Source organism: Lissotriton helveticus, chromosome 8, assembly GCF_964261635.1.
Source record: "Lissotriton helveticus chromosome 8, aLisHel1.1, whole genome shotgun sequence".
Lineage (NCBI taxonomy): Eukaryota > Metazoa > Chordata > Amphibia > Caudata > Salamandridae > Lissotriton > Lissotriton helveticus.
In genome coordinates this window covers 1,486,180,545-1,486,202,755 of record NC_136069.1, presented here as the reverse complement: position 1 = coordinate 1,486,202,755, position 22,211 = coordinate 1,486,180,545, and the positions used below count along the sequence as shown (strand labels likewise).

Sequence of the window (22,211 nt, the reverse complement as noted above, 5' to 3'; positions counted from 1 at the left end):
ACTGAAGCCTGCTGAGCTGGGCACTGCTACAGGAGCCTACTGGGTTGAGGACACTACTGCCTCCGCAGGGCTAGGGGAACTGCTATACTGACATCTACTGAGCTGGCGGCGCTGTGCTGACTGACTTTTGCTGAGGCAAGGCACTTCTATGCTAGGCACTGCTGGGTTAACAGCTCAGCTGTACTGGGCAGTGCTAGGTACATGCAACATTCCGTGACTGTCTGTATTGTTGATGGTTGAGTTCGTTATCTGCACACGTTGTGGCAATCTGTTTTCAAGAATGCGCTCCTTAAAAACTGCAGCACGATAAGGAAAGTCGAACTTTGACCCTATCAACCTCCCTGGATGATTAAAGACGGGAGGGTACTAGGAACCGCGTGGTTAGCAACATTCCGTTGTTTCAGCTTAGGCTCTTACAATACAAGGACTTTTGGACCGGGCAGCAGAAGCGCTGACATTTCCCGACTCTGCTGTCGGCTCCCTGGTCTGTCCCAGAACATTTCAGAACCGGGAATACGGAGAGAGGTTCCAGAAACATGTTGGCGCCCCTTGACGAAGAGTATGAACTGGACCGGCTGAGGAAGCGCCCTAGCCCCCGCCTCATCTTCATAGCAGTGTTCGGTGCAGCAGGACTATTCAGTTTGGGCTTCGTTCTTGGTTTGTTTATTTTAATGTACATATTTACGAAGGCAGCGGATAAATAGCTTTACAGTTAGTTTATTCAGTCATAGCTTTTTAATCAAACGCATGTTACATTGTGGACTTTTTAGTTTCCCGTTTGCGATCATAAGTATGTGCGCAGTTATTCCAAAGTGCTATTGGTTAATAAAAATGTAAACGGTTTTCGTAAGCGTTTAACGTGACACGGGTCAGCTATGCTTGAACTCCACTATGATACCTATTTTTGAGAAATACAAGGGATAAATAAAGTAGGCATGACAAAATGATGCATGCCCTTTAGAGGGGGTGAGGAGCGAGGAGCATGGGGGGGGGGGGGGGGGGGGAGAGAGAGTCGAGGTTGGTGCAGGGAAAACATCAAGGGCGAAACGAACAGAGGGGTATACAATCTTTATTTATCAAGGCATAATACACACAATGCAACTCAAAGTGTCTGATGTTCAAACTAGTGGTAGTACATACCCAGAAAGACACTGCAAGGGTAATGAAAGCACAATAAAAGGATTACATATCTGCAGTTTGGGTATCGTATCCTTCTGGTCAAATCTTTTATTTTATTGGGCCAGGTCCACGGGCAATTGAATTAATAATGCGGGGGCTGCTCGAACCCCCGCAGCCCCGGGTACCGCTACCTCATAAACACTCATAAACTTATTAGAAACATTCACAGTCACTGGATGATCTAATCCCTGATGTCATTTGAGATGTCATCAGTGATATCACTGACCATGTCATGAGTGATGTAATGTGTGAGATCATAAGCATTGCATTGTGGGTTGCAAGTTATAGTTAACTCAGGTAACTGTAACCGCTGACTTTCACTGTTTTTTTATGAGTGAAATGGCAGCCTAACTATAACGTCCCTGTAACCTTTAGGTTTTTTTAGTGAATTTCTAATGTTTTTTAAATTCTATTTGCTAACTACAATGTTCCTATAGCCTTTGTTTTTTTAGTGAAATATATATATATATATATATATATATATATATATATATATATACATATATACATATATATATATATATATATATATATATATATATATATATTCACTGAAAAAACCATAGGTTATAGACCATATATAGTTAGGAATTAGCATTTACAAAACCTTGAAAATTCACTGAAAAAACCATAGGTTATAGACCATATATAGTTAGGAATTAGCATTTAAAAAACCTTATTTTACTCACACAAAACCATTGAAATTCCATATATAGTTAGTTGCACTAACTATATATCGCGCACCCGCAATCCACTGCTGATGATGTCACATATTACATCATTCATGACATGGTCAGTGACATCACTGATGACATCACTGATGACATCTCAAATGACATCACTGATGACATCATCCAGTGACTGTGTGTTTCTGAAAAGTTTAAATATGTTTTACATATTGAAGAATGAGTAGATGTAGAAGTGTCTGGATGAAGGATTTAGTAGGTGCGTGACTGACTGTATGAGTGAGTGATTAAATGTGTCTCACTGAGTGCATGGGTTAGTGACTAAACTGTCTTAATTTGTGCATCATTATGTCTGTTGTTCTGTAAACTGCTGCATGTGTTGGTCAGTAGCTATATGAGTAACTATATGGGTTATTGATTGATTGCCCAAGTATTTGTATGGGAGACTGAGTGTGTGTGTGGCTGGCTGGGAGGTGTGTGACTGTGCAGATCAATGTGTACTTGTATCAATGATTGCATAAGAGAGTAAGTATGTGTTAGTATATGTTTCAAAATGTAAGGTGCTCTATGTTTAACTGTATAGATTAGAAAATGGAAGTGTGATTGATTATTTACAGGACTGACTAGGTGTGTGAGTAACTCCATGGATGAGTGGCAGACTGTGAGTGTCTGTATAGGTGTATGAGTGCATATGATAGTGTTGTAAAGATGAGTGATTGTATGTATGAATGATTGTATGGGTAAATGAGTGAATGTGTGTGTAAACATAGGAATCACTGAGTGTGTATGTAGTAACTAGTATTGGTGTGTCAATGGTTTCAAAAATTATACTCTGTATTTAACACTGGGTGTAACAGAGGTTATATTAAAGTGTGAGGAGATGCATTGTATTGTCACATGAATGATATCATCAGTGATGTGGTCATTGATGTCAAATGAGATGTCATCAGTGATGTCATCAGTGATGTCATTTGAGATGTCATCAATGATGTCATCAGTGATGTCATTTGAGATGTCATCAGTGATGTCATCAGTGATGTCACTGACCATGTCATGAATGATGTAATATGTGACATCATCAGCAGTGGATTGCGGGTGCGCGATATATAGTTAGTGCAACTAACTATATATGGAATTTCAATGGTTTTGTGTGAGTAAAATAAGGTTTTTTAAATGCTAATTCCTAACTATATATGGTCTATAACCTATGGTTTTTTCAGTGAATTTTCAAGGTTTTGTAAATGCTAATTCCTAACTATATATGGTCTATAACCTATGGTTTTTTCAGTGAATTTCAATGGTTTTTTAATAGCAAATATCATAAGCTGTCGAATGTCAAGTACGTGGTAAGTAAAAACATTTTCGTGTTTATGCACACTGATCTGCTTTGAATACTGCCCCCCACCCCTCATTTCTATTAGGAGTACTCTCTCTTTGCAGATAGTGAAGGGTAGTTAACGCAGCCCTTTGCCCCCTTTGTAATACGTCGTGCCTGCTTCTCTCTCCATTTGATTGATTGTTCTCTTTGGTTCATTCTCTATTTACAAACAAGCACAGAGTCGCAATACTCTGTTTAGTCTTTGCAGATAGCGAAAAATCGTGTAAAAAAACAAAAGGAATCGAGCAAAATCAGTAGGCCACTAATGGGATCTCTTTTTGACCTCGCTAAAATAGAAACATTAGGAACAACCTGTTGAAAATAGCAATGCGTATGTACATAAGCGGCGTTCATTTGTGTTCACAGTACCCCTTGTTGATTGTTTCAATCGAGCATTGAATTGTTCGAAGTTAATTCTCTTAAGGATCTTCTCTACCTGCAAACGAGGAAGAATAGGAATATTCTCTCTCCCTTTGCAGATAGTGAAGGGTAGGTAACGCAAGCCTTTAACACGTCGTACCTATTTCATTCCTCATTGATTGATTGATTGTCCGAACATTGACTGTTTGGGAATTAGTTCTTTTTGGAGGTATTCCCTGTTTGCAAATAAACGTAGGAAAATCTTTGCAAGTAGTGAAAGGGTACGTAATGCGGACCTTTCTCCCCCGTTGTAATCTGTCATGCCTATCTACTCCCCACTGATTGATGCACCTTTTTCACCCGGACCATTTACTAGAGATACGTCATCTGGCCCGACCAGAGAGCACCCCTAGTGAAAAGGACATATGCAATAATAACGAAGTGATCACTGTATCCTGTTAACAGAAACTTTACCATGAAACAACCTGGAAAGAAAAAAATAGGAAAACGAAAATCAGTAGGCCACTGATGAACATGAACTTTTATTAAACAACAAACAAAGAAACGATAACATAACGTAATGATAAAACCTATTAATGTCCTAGAAACAAGAAAACGTTAAAGTATGCCAGTGGTGAGAGACCAGAAAAACAGTCCGAGAAACCAAATCACCCCTCGCTGTCCCAACTCATGCACTCTGAAAGTTCAAAGTTTTGAGGAGTGCTTGTAACATTGTCTGAAGCCTATTTGCAATTGCTTCATCTTCACTATTCTTAAAGTAAGTGGGGGCTGTTGTGATGCGGTGCCACCCTGAACCGCTTGACGGAGGCCCCCGAGGGACGGTGTCATGTTGCGGACTCGGAGGGGGCGCTTGGCTCCGGCCCCCTCCCCAAGTCGTGTTGCCCTGGTGTGGCCTGAGATCGCCCCCGACATAGGTGGCCGGCTCCCGGGGTCAAGCGGAACTTTTTTCCTTTTGGTGACTCTTCCATTCTTCACCTTGTCCCACAATCCGTTTCACCTAAAGACACGCTGTAGTGGGGCACCCCATTTCCGTTTCATTTGCCATTCAGCCCGCTTTTGCTACACTGTGCCTCTTCCGCTATTCAGCTGTTTACCACCCGCTCTTTCGACTACAGCGTCTCGCTCACCATGTACTTGAGTTGCTCCCGCTCTTGCGGTACAGCGATAGGCGGCTGCCACAGGACTCTCAAAATGGCGGCCATCTCTTCAGATTTGGGCGTGGTCCACTAAAATGGGCCTGCGACACCTTGGAACTCGGACGCTTGTCTGCTAGAGCTTGGGCTCCATTCTCGAAAGCGTCCCCTCATCCTTGAAGATTCTACAAAAGTCTTGGGGGCCCCCGACTCCCGCAGGCTTCTGGTGGGGAGCGCCTAGCATGATTGCTCGTGGAATGGCCACGACGGAGCTACGAAATGGTGGTGCTCTCATGCTAACGCCAGCTTCAGTCTGAAACATCCAGAAACACTGTAGACTACCAATTCGATCAGTTCCGGTAGCGCTCCAACGTGACCCGGTAGAGAAGAACTTGCCCTCCCCTCTTTGACTGATGGTTCTTGTTGCCTGTCCCTTCTGTTGTCATTTAACAGAACTATTTAGCCTGCTGAAAGGGGTTGTGTGCCGTCCGCTGGTTGGTGGAGACATTTTGACTATATTCTGGACCTGTGTTGTCGCGTAATGTGTCATATGACGTGCCGCGTTAGAAAGTTTAATAAATTATTAAACACAATAAACAATCCTTAAAAAATTAAAAGAAATAAAAAATAATCAACAAAACCAACAATCAATTAACAACAGTATTTGAAAAGTCTATCATTAATTTTTCATTGCAGTACGCTGCCCAGAAAGCTTCCCGGTTCCCGGACCGGGCGCTACCCACGCAAAAAAACAAAAAAAAAATTTTTTTTTTTTTGCCCCGCGGGGCCGTTTTAAAGCCTCCACATTAAACCTAGGGGGTCAGGGAGGATCTACTATGCCCCCTTATGGTTATTTGCCCCTTTGTTTTGGCCTCCTCTTGTCTCTCGATCCTACCGAGAGACAAGATGGCGGCCGCTACGGACTTTTTGGAATGTTGACAGACGCCAGAGAACCAATCAGCTTCGCTTCACAAAGCTCCGTTGCGCGAAAAGTACGCGTCCTGGAGCGCTGCCCAGAGCGCGCTTACAGATATATATCTTTTTTTAAACGTTAATTTCTCAAAATCCACTGGAGCACATATATTGAGACCTACAAAAGGCACATCGGGCTACCAGTCCCTACAATTTTGCCAAGTTTCGTGCAAATCCATTCAGCCGTTCGGGCTAAAAGTGAGGCCAACCGCCCTATGGAAATTAACATGGGAAAAACGCGTTTTGGGACCCCCCTTTTTTCTCGGCCCCCCCTTGACGAACCCCCCCAAAATTTTCAGGGGCTGCTCAGAAACAAAATGTGCCATTTTCCTGAAAATTTCAGCCAATTCCGTCCACAAACGCCAAAGTTATTAGACATAGAATTTTCAAAAATCCCATAGAGAAAAAATCCTAACTATATATACCTACTGGCGACCGCCAGTAGGTAATATATATATATGTATATATATATATTCCTTTCCACACTTGCCAAAGCTTAGGATGCACTTTCCTTTAGTAAAACCTACGTCAAATAAGGCAACCCCGCGCCATCAGCAGATGCACGGGTTCAATCAATTTGCCTTACGCGTTTCAGACTATTGTACGTCCTTGATCACAGGCATGATTGGCAGCAAAGTAAATGGTAAAAGACTTCTGAAGCATTTCACTAGTACCTTTTATTGCCCACAGGTGCAGCTTCACGTAGTCTCAAAATTGCATTCTGGGATCAGTAGTCTTTAGATAAATACCACAGTTCGTAATAAAACTCACCGCTGCCAACTCATATTAGTTATAACATCAAAATACAGCCATTAGTGGGCTCCCCATGATCAGCATTCAGCGTTGTGAAAAATATTCTCTGCCAAACTGATGGACCGGCACTCACTCCCAAAATAGAGAGCCCATCGGCCCGCTGTTGTCTGCCGTAGTGCAATCCTCACGGCTGGCATGCCGTGTTATTTATTCCTTTCCACACTTGCCAAAGCTTAGGGTGCACTTTCCATCAGTAAAACCTCTGTCAAATAAGGCAACAGCGCCGTCAGCAGATACACGGGTTCAATCAATTTGCCTTACGCGTTTCAGACTAACGGCGCTGTTGCCTTATTTGACGGAGGTTTTACTGGTGCATCCTAAGCTTTGGCAAGTGTGGAAAGTAATATATATATATTAGACAGCTGGAGTCCAAGTACATAGTCAACCTGAACAGTAAGGCACCTGCAGGTTTGAACTTGGGGGAAGATATTTATAATTTCCTGTGAGAGTCTGGCTCGACATAGCATATACCATCAGTCAGACCATCTGTCAGAGACATTCGGTAGTACTTACCCTTATGAACTTATGTAGATACTCATGAATTAGATTTATTTACAGTTCTCAGTTATATATTTGAATATGATTCCTTCTCCCTGTACCTATCTAGGCAAATGACTACAATAGTAATCGGCTGATTGCTATGCTGTGTTATTATTTTTTGCATTATACATGCTTATCTATTCATTTAATTTAGTTTTCACATAGCACTACACACCTTTTATTTGATTATTTTATAGATTCGCGTCTTTTGGTTATTTTTAGCAAGATAGTATTTAACATTCTGACATCTAATTATGTAGGAGGACCTGTGGGGGTTTTTTGCTTTCTTATAGTGTTGCTATTTATCCTTAGTTTACTTTTCATATTTGTATGGATATATTGTCTCGGTATTTGGGACATACCCTACGAGATTTATATAGCTGCTTGCATTTATGCAGTGACAGCTGACAAGGAATATTATTTTGCACTGGCACTTTAGCTTCGTATGTTCTCCCATGTATTTGTACATTCTATTAACCAACTATCTGACTGTCGATCATTCTGGTTTCATAAGCTTAATTACTTGCACTTTTGCACATCAGATTGTGGTAAATAAATAATTAATTACCGGTACTATTTTTCTATACATTAATCAAAACAGATAGCTCAATAAATAAGAGGCAGGATCCGTGGAATCTGAGTCAGAAATGGCTTTAATCGGATGGCTCGAGCCTAAAGACCATGAAGTGGCATGCAAGGGAATAGAATGGCAGCTGCAACGTCTCATCAACATTACATAGTATATATAGGAAAACATTACAATTGCATTGAATACAGTAGGCGTAACAAGTGACAAACGTGAGATAAGAACACATGGGCGTACAAAGAAGGCGTGCACAGGGCGTGCACGTAGACATGTGATGAAAACGTCACAGAAGTGTCATAAATGGGTGGATACATGGAGGGGGCTACCTGGGCAGCTGGAACCTTTAACCTACTGGTGCGCGCAAACGGGCCATGACGTGTAACTAGGGAGAACTGGGGGCTCTGACTTCTGCACTAGAAGAGGAGACTAAAGTCTGGGATGTCAGGACGACATGTACCTATAGCATATCTGATATCTGGTGTTTGGAGTACATGTTGATAGAATCTAAATGTCATCAGGGCAAAGGCTACTTGACACTAAGGCTGGTGCATGCATATATTCTACGTGTATTGCGTGTGCTATGAATCTTCTATGAATACTAATTCAGTAATTCTCTTGCATGGAGACAGAAAGACTAGACTATAGCTGAAGATGTTTATGCGGTTTGTTAGCTTTTAGGAATGTGAAGACGAAGAGCTGAACTGATAACTAGAGGCATAACATATTCTTGGCAGACAGGCAGGCAGGCCAGGCCGGGCACCGCGCTGCTTGGCAGAAAGTAAGCGAAGGGTCAGGGATGCGGGAGGGGCTGCATCGCTCCTCGGAGTGGGTTCAGGAGACTGGAGCTTGAATCTGGTGTCCGGGCCCTTTGAGGCCTAGAATCGGGGACAACTCGATGAATTAACGTGCACAATGTAAAACATTGGCAACATAGGCCTAATACTCGTTGCTTTCACGAAGACTGGAAACTGGCATACTGACGTTGGACACAACTATAATTGTGTCTTTATTCGGTCAAGGGGGGACATATGCATATCGATCATGCACATATAACATATAATGGGGAACACGTAGGGACACATGACAAGGCAAAATTCAATTTTCCTCATTCCCTCCTTGTGCCCTACGTTTCCTTCAGGAAACATCAATATTCATGATACCATCTATCTGTTCATATAGCATCATTTGCTCGTCTCAAATTTTCTTGGACCGGGACTTAGGACTAGGAATACAAGAGGTAGCGCACAAGCCGCAAATCGCAGGGCCACATTGTAAACATAAACAACAACTGAATATGATCATTACTACTATTCCTAGGAATGACAATACTTTCCATCCCCAGGCAGATATTATACTCCAGAGCCAACCTGACCATGTCCAGGTGCCTGGATTCTGGTGCAACTGATGGGCTATTTTATGAAGTCTGGTTATAGCTGAATAAACAGACGGTGCGTTATTAGGAATGAAAATGCAGCAACTAGATCCGATGACTCTACAAGCTCCGCCCCTATCGGCCAGTATGACGTCAAGGACGAGACGATTTTGAAGGACAACAAATCTCATAGCAGATTGTTCTTCAGTTAAGTTACCTAGAGCGGAAGTAGTCTCATTCACTACTGCTTCAAGGGTTCTGGTTAGCCTACGTATTAGCTTACTATTCTGGACTGGACCTATAAAGAAAAAGAAACCTTTATTGAAGTCTTGATACTGTTCTAAGGCAGTTTCAGTTTGATCGACAATTGGGGACTCAGTCTCCCTTCTATGTCTAACGTGTACTAGATGTGTATTTCTGTGATAATCGGATGGGGCTAGGAAAACTGGTGGCAGTAGGAAGGCAATGTAACATGTTCCATCCCAATCTAGGGGCAGACGTACATATGCGGTCTGACCACACACAAAATACGAATGACGTGAGGCTTTGAAATTAGATTTCCCACTGTCACTATACTCGACCACAGTAGTACAATCACTATGTCCTAGATGTACTGAACCATTCTTTCTGACACATAATTCGCCTTTTACTGGTAGGACTGTAATAGTAGGCAAATCTGGAGTAGTCTCGGACTGAACATTCAAAACCATGAAATTCGAGGAATAATTACCTAGATCATATACTTCATTTTCTAGATCTAACCCTGTTCTATGGGAAAGTCCTTCCTTGTCTGGGAAACATGTTCTATTCAAAAGGGACTTATCGTCTGAGGATGACGTTATCGTAAACCATGCTCCACACGAACCATTATGTGAAAACGGATAGGGGAAGAGTGGCAGAACTCCCTTCGGTGTCTGGAAAGGGGGGAGTCGACCACACACCCAACAATTAGTGGCATTGCTGGTCTGGTGTGAATAGTGTAACATTCGGATAAAAGTATTGTTGCGCATGGCAAGTCTGTAGGATAACTCGTGAGGAGGTAGTTCACTAAAAGTGTGCTCTACTGTATCATTAGAAGACAAATGTACATGTGAATCAATAGGAGGAAAATATACATGTAAAACATAACTTATGCATGTAACCGTAAGACTCAGAAATAACATAAACAGTAACGTGATCACGCATCGACTGCGTACATTTTTACAATAACGTATTTTCTTAGAGTTTCGACTAACTCTCTCACTATGGGGGTCTATCTCATACATGTCAGGAACCTGTCTAACCGCTTCACCCGAGAGGGACTTAAACAATTAAACTGTCTGACTTGCTAGACCTCAGTTTTAGTTTATACTCCTGCTGCGGAGTTTTCTCTAACAGGGGAAGTTTAGAGTCAGTATCTGGGCAGTCCTTGAGAACGGGGCAGTCTTTGAAAAAAGTCTTTGGACGGAGTCCATGAAATCGTTTAACGTGACTGGAATGAATCCAGCCTTTGCGGCCCTCCACCTTGATTGCAGTCCTTGTGGTCATCAGAACGAGCTTCGGTTCTTTCCAGCGGGGCTCCAGCGGACTTGAACGATCAAAGTTTCTTATCAATACTAAATCGCCTGGAACGACCTCGTGCGGTTTCACTTGCGTGTTGTCTGGAAAGGCAGCAGCGACCTGTGAACGACAAGAGAGTAGTGCAGACATCAAGGAAGCCAGGTAATCTGTCAGCATATTACTGTCAACATCTGTAATTTTACGTGGCATTGGTGTACCCCACATGTTCGGGGGACGACCGAATATAACCTCAAAAGGGGACAGACCTGAACGGGAGTGTGCGACCATTCTCATATAAAAAAGGGCGACTGGCAGAGCTACCATCCAATCTACGCCTTTTTCCGCGCAAACCTTGGCAATGCGGATTTTCAGAGTCTGATTATGTCTCTCGACGAGGCCAGCTGCCTCGGGGTGTCGTACACAATGGAACTTCCACTGGTACCCTAACAGAAGAGATACTTGTTTCATGAGTTCGGATGAGAATGGCTGGCCGTTGTCTGAATACACGACCCTGGGCAAACCATAGCGGGGAAAGTACTCACAAACCAACTGCCTGGCAGTGGTCGCGGCAGTGTAATCTGGGACTGGATATGCTTCTGTCCATCTGGACAAAGCGCATACAACTACGAGGACATACTTGAAACCTCGACATCGATCCATCTGAATATAATCCATCTGGAGGACTTCAAAAGGGTGGTCAGGAGGATGGAATCCACCTTGTTCCACCGGAACGCCTTTTCCTGGATTGAACTGACAACATATCATACAGGTACGTACTTTCTGTTTGGCTGCTGCTCGTAAATGCTTGTTAAACCAAATGTCCTGGATGCTGTCTAACATGGCTTTCTCTCCTAAATGTGCTGGACTATGTGCGGTGTTAATAATGACTTGAACCATAGAGTCGGGGAGGAACCATGTGGCTTTTCCCTTCGTCAACCATCCCTGATCTGTCTGGACCCCTCCTTGTTCAGACCATTTCTTAATTTCATCGGGAGTTGCATGTGACTGTATGTCTAGTATATCTCGTGTAGGGTCTTTAACTGTCATACAAGTAGTCTGATCTGGAATATGTATCTTGATCGTGTTAACTGGAATGTCTGGAGTCTGGGCAGTAAGCTTGGCTGTTCGATCTGCTAGATCGTTACCTTGAGAAATGGTGTCAGTGGCTTTCGTATGTGCTTTGCACTTCATAACGGCAATGGCTTTCGGTAAATGTATTGCTTCTAACAGAGCTTGAATGAGGGGGCCATGCTGAATCTTGGCTCCATGAGAGGTCATGAAACCTCTTTCTTGCCAGAGTACTCCAAAGTCGTGTACGACTCCGAATGCGTAACGTGAATCTGTGTATATGTTTACTTTCAGGTTCTTGGCTCGTATGCAGGCTTGGGTCAGAGCGACAAGCTCTGCTGCTTGAGCGGACAGGGTGTCAATACGATGTGTTTCTATAACTTCAGTTTCAGTAGTCACTGCATACGTGGCTACTAACTCTCCTGTACTTGTTCTCATACATGAACCATCCACATAAAGTGTCAGGTCGGGATCAGGTAATGCAATGTCAGTCAAGTCTTGTCTTGGCTTCGTCATGATGTTAATAACTTCCACGCAATCATGTGTGGCAGGATTCGATGTACTCGAGGGTAACAGTGTAGCAGGATTTAAAATATTGCAGCGTCTGATTTCTATGTGTGGCTGAAACAGTGTCAGTTCATATCCTGTTAATCGTGCAATTGTCAAGTGCTGAGTCTGTGTTCGGTTTAAAAGAACTTCCACGGAGTGTGGAACTTGTACTGTCAGGGAGTGTCCTAACACTATGGAATCACTTTGTCTGATAGCTAGAGCTGTGGCTGCAACTGACTTGAGGCACGCAGGCAGAGCCTGGGCTACTGGATCTAATGTGCTAGAAAAATAAGCACAAGGCTTGTGTTGTCCTGCTTGATCTTGTGTGAGAACAGATAATGCTGTACCATCATGTTCAGTAACAAAAAGTGTAAAAGGCTTACTGTAGTTTGGTGTCGCTAACACAGGTGCATTACATAAAGCTTTCTTTAACTCGTTAAAAACAAGTGTATGTTCCTGGGTCCAAGGGAGGACAGTCGATGTGGCTGCCTCCTGTGTCGTTAACTGTATCAGTGGTTTAGCTAGATATGCATACTGAGGAATCCATTGTCTGCAGTAAGAAGTGAGGCCGATAAAAGCTCGTACCTCCTTCTGGGTCTTGGGCTGTGGAAGATGTGCTATTAACTGGATACGGTCAGGTGTCAACTGTCTACCCCACTTGGACAGTAAGTGTCCAAGGTATACCACTTGCTGGACACAGAATTGTAGTTTGGAAGGGGACACCTTGTGCCCCATCTCGGCCAGAAAATATAGGACTGTAAGTGACGCACGTTCGCAGTCACGTTCTGTACGGGCTGTAATCAATAGATCATCGACATACTGGAGCAGGGCAGTGTCAGTTGGCATGTGAATACTGTCTAGTTGTCTTTTAAGTGCTTGACTGTAAATACTAGGGCTTTCTGTGAAACCTTGAGGAGCTCGTGTGAATTTATAACTTCTTCCATTTAAACAGAATCCGAAAAGAAACTGGCTGTCTGGATGAATGGGGACACTAAAGAATGCGTTCTTGAGATCAATGACAGTAAAGAACGTAGCTTCAGAATCAATGGCAGTCAATAGGGAGGAAATATCTGGAACCACTGGGTACTGGGGTATGATACATTTATTAAGTTCTCGAAGATCAATCACTAATCGATAAACTGGAGGTGCATTTGGATCAGTACGTTTAAGAATCGGAATGATAGGGGAATTACATACATTGGAGTCAGTTTCTACAACCACTCCTTGAGCAATGAGCTCGTCAATAATTTTCGATAAGGCTGTTACAGCCTCAGGTGGCAAATTGTACTGTCGGATTCGTGGTAATACAACACCTTGTTTCAGAGTGACACGATAGGGTGTAATGTGCATACACCCTACATCAGTTGGACCTTGCGCCCATAAATGCTGTGGTACATTCAGTAATCTTGGATCAAAATCTCGTAACACATAATGACCTTTAAAATCACGTAAAAACAATCTCACACCTTCTGGGGAACAACATATTACTGCACCTAACTCTTTCAATGTCTTAATACCTAGTACATTTTCAGGACAGGATTTCGTAAGTAACAAGTCTGTAGTTCGGGACAATGGACCAACTTCTAGAGAAACTGGTTTCGATATTTCATTAACAATAGGCTTTCCTGAAAATCCCAGGGAAACGTTTCTTGAGCCTGAGAGTGGAGCCCCTGGAACCTCGTCATGACTGATGGTAGTCCTACTTGCCCCTGTATCAATCAGAAACTTTCTGTCTTTCCCTAATACTTGACTGTATACATAGGGACCCTCTTGATCTACAGGAACCTCGATGAGAGGCAAGCCAACCTCCCTCTCTAGGCTGTTTCATGAATACTGTTGATATTCTGGACAATCTGACTGTGCGTACTGGTACATCTGTTGTGTAACGTGTTGTGTGGCAGCTATAGGCTGCGGTACTGTAACTCTCTGTTGTGCGTTCTGCGGTGGCTGGGCATTCTGCGGAACTTGTTCTTGTCTAGGAGGACGTGGTCTCTCTTTCGTCTTACCTGTAGCTATGTTGTGTTTCAGAACTGCACATTCGTTTATATAATGACCTGGCTGTTTACAGTAATTGCAGGTCCCTTTAACAGGAGCTGCAGAATGACTAGTCTGGTTCGGACCCCTCTTCTGACTATCTGGTTGAACAGACTGTGCAACTAGTACTTTCATTTTCGTGTCTTTCATACGTCTTCTTTCGTGTTCTTGCTCTTCCCTGATTCTGTTCTGGTGGTATTGTAGCATCTGGAGCATTTGAGATGGGGTATTAGCTTGCCAAGTACTCTCGACTTTCAATACTCTATTCTTAACTTGCGGTAAAGAATTCTCAACTAGTTTGGTAACAAAAAGATGTGGATACGACTCACTACTTGTTTTCAGACCGCTATTAATAATGAAACATTTCTCAAATCTGGAATAAAAATCACTAGTGTCTTCTGTTTACAGGCTGAGATGGCATCCCAATCTTCCTTTTTCGTGGCTAGTAATCTTGGCAAGACCTGTATTAACAGTTCGGGCAATTCTTTGGCTTTATCCCCAAGACCAGTACCTGGGACTCGTGCATTATCTTCAGTCTCTAATGCGGTCCAATCTATCTTTTTCTCTCCCACCTCCCATTCTTTTTCTTTAAGTTTTTCATATATGCCCGCAGGCAACAGGACCTTTAACATTTTTATGATATCAGGATTCGTGTATTCTCCCATACGGAGCATATCCTTTAATTCTCGATGGAACCCTGCTGGATCTTTATCGTGACAGGGTATTAACTTTTTCATTTCTAGTAGTTCTATTTTCGTGATAGGGGTGTAAACAAATACTCGTTCGAGATTACCCCCCTCTCCCTTAACTGGATGCACTTCTCGTAACGGATTCTGTCGGTCTATGTAGAAGGGAGGTGAAACTGGAACAAAATGCGGAGTCAGGAACGTTCTGTATTTGTGACGCTGTTCTAAAATGACGCTAATTAGATCGGTACCTAGACCTTTCCATCTGTTTAGTAGTAACTCGTTCAATATAGTATATAAGGGACCTGGATCAGAATGCTGACTCTCGTACAGTGTGATGAGGTGCTGGATCATGTACATACCCACCAGTCGCTGCTCGGCTGGGGGCAGTTTCAGAAACATTTGGGCCACTACTTCGTCTGGAAACGTGACAGAATCACTAACCCATCGGACTGCTGATCGGGCTAGTTCTTGTTCATGCATGGTACTAAGTTCACTGTAACCTATTCGTAATTTCAGAACTTTATCGGTAACCTGGAATACTTGTTCAAGAGAACACGGTTCCGGTACAGGAGGAGGAAAAGCTTTCTTGTAATCTAGACGTGTGTGTCTATCGGAAAGTCTCGTTCTACCTACATACGCTATTCTGCTGGGATTCTCGGTGTCTACATCTTCGTCTGAAGAATCATTCTCTTTGTCTGCTACTATTCTTGCTTTCTCTTTTTGGTGTATACTTATGATTTCTTTACGGATCTTTCTGTACATGGTTTCTATACTATTTTGTGTCTTGTGTTTTCCGTCTGCTATATTGTCACTCCATCTTGTCAGGACTTTCATCTCTTCTGGACTTTTATCAGGATGATCCTGTTCTCTTATTAAACAATTTATCAGAAATTGCAAAATCATGTCTTGAATCTCGACTTTCCTGTGTGCCATAGCTTCATGAATACTTCCTGGGTTCTCCCCTGTTCGGATAAAATGATATATTCTGTCTAAATGTTCTTTCATATCTGATATGGTGATCAAGAAGTTTGCAACTCGTCGTAAACGTACGGAGTATAATATCATGTGATCTTCGCCTGGCACTGAATCATATCTACAATCAGTAAGGAACTTCCTGAGGGCTTCATACGTAGCCACTTTTGGCGTACGCTGTAATGCGGCATCTCTCAGCGTCAGGCGCTTTGTTTGAGGCGGGGTGGTAGGAGCACCTCCCCCTGCCCCTCCTGAACTGGAATCGTCAATTAATACTGGATGTGCGGCTGCTGGTAACGTAACTGGTACCGTAGGGGTACGTAATGTGGGTTGATCCTGGGGTGCTGGCGCATGGACAGGACCAACGACTGGAAGCACAGGAATTACATTATTAACAGGGGGCTGGACTTGAACTTGAACTGGCGGGGTAGGATCTGTATTAGCATATTCTGGGACAGTGTCGTCTAAATAGGAAGAAAGAAAAATTTCGGCTGCAGTCGGTTTATGACGCAGCTTAGTCGGAACCAAGGGTGGCGGTAAATTATGGAGTGCTTCCGGGGTCGCCTTCGGCAAACCCTCGGCGAGAAGAGGATACATACCTTTAATAAGGGCATTTCTCTGTCTGTCTGACTGTTCTGCTCTAACTCGTTCACCTTCTTCGATTAATTCCCTTTCTTGGGCTTTTTCTGAGGATTCTTTACTTAATTCTGCTTTTCTGAATTCTTTCTCGGTTCTTCTATGAGATTCTTTACGCCATAACTCTATGGCATCTTTCTGGGACTGTCTGGCTTTCTTTTTCCATAATGCTTCTTCTACTCGCATGATGCACTCGGCATCCCATGTTCCTGAAACAGGCCATCTATATTTCTCTTCAAGATGCTGAGTATAATCAGCCCATAAATCTAGATACAATATGGCATCTCAGCCATGCTTGTGATACATGAAATGTCCAGGACTGTCCCTAGGAGGGACAGGAACTGATTCTTCGAGTAACCCTTTTCTGGTTTTTATCTGACGTAATTTCGAAAACAGCGGCATATTTGAACCGTGCTTGAACTTGAATACAATACACAATGAAAACACAGTAATGAATAGCAAAACAATCATTCATACCACGACATCAAGAACACATTAATAACAGTTCGAACAGAATACTACCTGATACATTGAAAACATAATACTTGAATTTCTCGAGAACGGACTTAATAGAATTACTGGATGCACTGCTAAAACAGTACAGAACATACCGGTCTCCTAAAGAGACACGTCATACCGTATCCACCTAGGTGAACACGTCGGACCGGATCTGTGTACCCAAACCCGTCAGGACCGGGCACAAATTAATGAACACCCGTCTAGATACCCCCAGCAACAGTACTCACCGGGAAGCAAACTGAAGGCCTCGGACTGGACTGGACTGCTACGACGTCTGGTTACTGCTACGCACTACGCATGCGCTTCGGGCTTCGGGCTTCGGTTACAGGTGGGCCTCCGGATACCTCGGACCTTGCTCTCTCGACATGGGCTCTGGTCGGAACGACCCGCCTTCCTCACCGCCTGGTCTGGATGCCGGACCGCAGTCTCCGTCTCCTTCGTGGGCCTGAGGGAGACTTGAAGCAGAAATATCTGCACGTGCACGGTAGAGGTTCCGTCACGGCTGTAGAAGGGTCAGGGGGCCTGCGTTAAATCGCCGGCGCGTGGGGAAGGGGCTCGTCCCTATTCGGGCGCCATTTATGTGGTAAATAAATAATTAATTACCGGTACTATTTTTCTATACATTAATCAAAACAGATAGCTCAATAAATAAGAGGCAGGATCCGTGGAATCTGAGTCAGAAATGGCTTTAATCGGATGGCTCGAGCCTAAAGACCATGAAGTGGCATGCAAGGGAATAGAATGGCAGCTGCAACGTCTCATCAACATTACATAGTATATATAGGAAAACATTACAATTGCATTGAATACAGTAGGCGTAACAAGTGACAAACGTGAGATAAGAACACATGGGCGTACAAAGAAGGCGTGCACAGGGCGTGCACGTAGACATGTGATGAAAACGTCACAGAAGTGTCATAAATGGGTGGATACATGGAGGGGGCTACCTGGGCAGCTGGAACCTTTAACCTACTGGTGCACGCAAACGGGCCATGACGTGTAACTAGGGAGAACTGGGGGCTCTGACTTCTGCACTAGAAGAGGAGACTAAAGTCTGGGATGTCAGGACGACATGTACCTATAGCATATCTGATATCTGGTGTTTGGAGTACATGTTGATAGAATCTAAATGTCATCAGGGCAAAGGCTACTTGACACTAAGGCTGGTGCATGCATATATTCTACGTGTATTGCGTGTGCTATGAATCTTCTATGAATACTAATTCAGTAATTCTCTTGCATGGAGACAGGAAGACTAGACTATAGCTGAAGATGTTTATGCGGTTCGTTAGCTTTTAGGAATGTGAAGACGAAGAGCTGAACTGATAACTAGAGGCATAACATATTCTTGGCAGACAGGCAGGCAGGCCAGGCCGGGCACCGCGCTGCTTGGCAGAAAGTAAGCGAAGGGTCAGGGATGCGGGAGGGGCTGCATCGCTTCTCGGAGTGGGTTCAGGAGACTGGAGCTTGAATCTGGTGTCCGGGCCCTTTGAGGCCTAGAATCGGGGACAACTCGATGAATTAACGTGCACAATGTAAAACGTTGGCAACATAGGCCTAATACTCGTTGCTTTCACGAAGACTGGAAACTGGCATACTGACGTTGGACACAACTATAATTGCGTCTTTATTCGGTCAAGGGGGGACATATGCATATCGATCATGCACATATAACATATAATGGGGAACACGTAGGGACACATGACAAGGCAAAATTCAATTTTCCTCAAGATGACGATTTTAACATTATCCACTCATGCCATATTGTGATTATTGCATTATATATCAAATTGTATATTATATTGTATATATATGAAATTTTGCACGACGCACTTTACGTATCATATATGATACGGTATATAGAGTTGTACATATATGTATTGTTGTTTAAGTTGCTGTTTTAATATATTTAATATTATACACATATGTAGGCATGACTAATAACATTAAGGATTTGTAATAATATGTTTTACAGGGCATTTGTGCAGATGGTTTGCATTATACAATCATGTATTGACAGACATTGTGTTCGACAGATTATTTAAGATGGCCGCGGTATTAGACACTTACATTGTTGTTATTGTAGTCCACTTTCTATTGCTATACCTTGGTTTTGGAGCGAGGGGTGTTTTAAATTTGCACTGTTCAGCCTCCTCGTTTGTCAAGTGAGCAAGGACACAGCCTCGTGCCCGAAACGCGTCAGTGTCAAGTGAGCAAGGACACAGCCTCGTGTCCGAAACGCTTCTGAGGCATGCACCGTTCCATGTATTTTTGAAAAATAAAGAAATCTGATTCTGACTTAGAAACAAGTCCGTGTTCCTGGTTTTGTGCACCAAGGCACTGGGAAAGTTTGGAATATATATATATATATATTACCACTGGCGGTCGCCAGTAGGTAGTTATAGTTAGGATTGTTTTCCATAGGAAATCCGCAACATTCTATTGGGAATAACTTTGGCGCAGATCGAGGGATCTGCCTGTAATTTTCCTCAAATTTGCCTCGCTGTGCTCCGCTCCTTTCCTGAAAGTTTGGGGGGGATTCGTCAAGCGGGGGCCGAGATAAAAGGGGGGTCCCAAAACGTGTTTTCCCCATGTTAATTTCCATAGGGCGGTTGGACTCACTTTTAGCTCGAACGGCTGAATGGATATTCACCAAACTTGGCAAAATTGTAGGGACTGGTAGCCCGATGTGCCTTTGCTATGTCTCAAGATATGCGCTCCAGAGGATTTTGAATAATTTAGGTTCAAAAAATATATATATCTATAAGCGCGCCCCGATACGCGCACCGGGGCGCGTACCAGCGCGCAACGCGAGTTTGCGCGCGGAAAGCTGATTGGCTCTCGGGTGTCTGTAAACATTCCAAACAGTCCGGAGCAGCCGCCATCTTGTGTCTCGGTAGGATCGAGACACAAGAGGTGGCAAAAACAAAGGGGGAAATGACCAAAAGGGGGCAGGGCAGACCCCCCCCTGACCCCCTAGGTTTGATGTGGGGGCCATAAAAGGGTCCCGCGGGACAAAAACATTTTTTATTTTTTTTCGATTTTCGCGGGGGGAGCGTCCGGTACGCGCACCGGGGAGCGTACCAAGAGACAAACCCAGTGAAACAGTAAAATAATAATTTAAAGTGCTTAGAGGCAGTGCATTGCACGCGCAAGTTATAGTGAGTCCAACTAACTATAACGTGGGAATTTCAATGGTTTTAGGCGAGTAAAATTTCCAGCTAACTATAACTGGTGTGAAACCTATGTTTTTTTCAGTGAATTTAATAGGTTTTTTAAATGCTAATTCCTAACTATAACTGGTGTGAAACCTATGGTTTTTTTCAGTGAATTTAATAGGTTTTTTAATAGCAACTCTCTATAGGTATGAAATGTAATATTTTTTATAACGAATTTTATATTGTATAATTATGTAATATTTTTTTTTGGGCCCCGGAGCACTCCCGGGGCGCGTACCGATGCGCTCACCGGTAAGCGCAGTCCTTCGGCGCGCCCCGGGGCGCGTACCGGTGAGCGTCCCGTTAGCGCTATTCCCGCAAACGAAAACAACATCGTGACGTATCGCGTAGCCGCGTGATGCTTCATATGACGCACAGCGTAAGCGCACCCGGAAGCACGCGAGCGCATACGATCGCGAAACGTCCTGACGCGCTTAAGCAACGCGCCCCGGGGCGCGTAGCGTAAGCGCGTCGGGTCATGTGACCTGAAAATAACACTTTATTGGTTCACAACACTTTTGGTTTCCAAATGATGAAAGCCCTGGTCATGTGACTTGAAAATAACACTTTTCATTGGTTCACAACACTTTTGGTTTCCAAATGATGAAAGCCCTGGTCATGTGACTTGAAAATAACACTTTTCATTGGTTAAGAACACTTTTGTTTTCCAAATGATGAAAGCCCCTACCTTTTTTCCTCATTTTCACTTTGTTATTTGAGTGAGGAAGACCTGCTTTTTCCTTACAGAGATGGCTACAGTCATATCAGCAGCTGGAGCATCTGCCCCACCACACCACCACCACCATCAAAAAGAGCACCAGAAGATCACATTGGTAGTCAAGAAGAAGAGGAGGAGGATGATGAAGAGGAGGAACAGACAAGGCATTTCCTGCCTGAAGATAATCAGCCCTACAAACCAAAAGAGCACTTCGTATGGGAGTTCTACAAAATCCCAAGGGGTTTCAAAAAAGTCAACGCTGCGAAGGTGACTTGTTTGATTTGTGGTGCTGAGCTGTCCAGGGGGAACCCTAACAAAAAATATTCCTTCGGGAATCATACCACGATTCGGCACATGATGCGTTTGCACCCAAACAACTATTCTGCTGCAGAGGTAAGGGACCTCTGCAGTAAGCTACCCCCATCAACATCCAGACCCTCAACATCCAAAGAACCAACTCTATCGGGTTCAGAGGCAATAGAGACGATGCCTATCATACAACCAAAATTTAACGATTTTAAAATCGTGTGCAAATATTGTGGAAAGACACTTTGCTATGGTGAGCAAAGTATAAAACTTATCATCTGTGCTGGTGATATCCATAAGTGCCCGAAAAAACACTAATTTTTTCTGTTTTTTTTTTTTTTCACTCCAGTTGAGCCATTTACAATTCCCTGTTTTTTGTTTCTCCCCATAAAAAATACAAAAAAAATATAAAACTGTTCAGAAAAGCCAAAAAAAGTAAAAAAAATTCAAAAAAAAATAAAAAAAAATATAAAACAACAAAAAGAATAAAAAAACAGTTCTTTTTAGAACTACCTTTAATTTATAAAAATAAACCTATATTTTTAAAGAATCTCTGTCAATCTTTTTTCTGCAGGGTACGCGTACCGGTACGTGCACCGGGGCACGCACCGAGGCGCGCACCCAAAAAAAAAATTAAGAAAGAGTGAGCATGAGGAAAGAACGGTTCACAGCCTGAAATAAACGTTATATATGTCCTGCCGTGCACAAAAAACAGTGTACAATAACACTTCTACCAAGATAGTCTCGCCTTAGTGGGCTTAATTCTTTAATATTGTACTATATTATTGTGCTGTGCACTAACCATTTGTTTTGTTGGTTATGTTGGTGTGACTTTTTGCATTTTGAATTGTTATTTGACAGTGTTTGTTACTACAGTGCTGTGTCATTGCAAAATGGCCAAGGGGTCCAAATTATTTGAGGCT

The 22,211-nt window shown here is 43.1% G+C and overlaps 1 protein-coding gene across 1 annotated transcript in view; it reads left to right on the top strand.

The window, feature by feature from the left end:
* The first annotated feature begins 379 nt into the window (after nt 1-379).
* Nucleotides 380-22,211, top strand: part of LOC144773425 (glutamate carboxypeptidase 2-like) — a 508,326-nt gene continuing 486,494 nt past the window's right edge. The window contains exon 1 of the mRNA XM_078658419.1: nt 380-657. Within this exon, the coding sequence (XP_078514545.1) occupies nt 537-657 (121 nt within the window). The 5' untranslated portion in view covers nt 380-536. The remainder of the gene's footprint in view (nt 658-22,211) is intronic.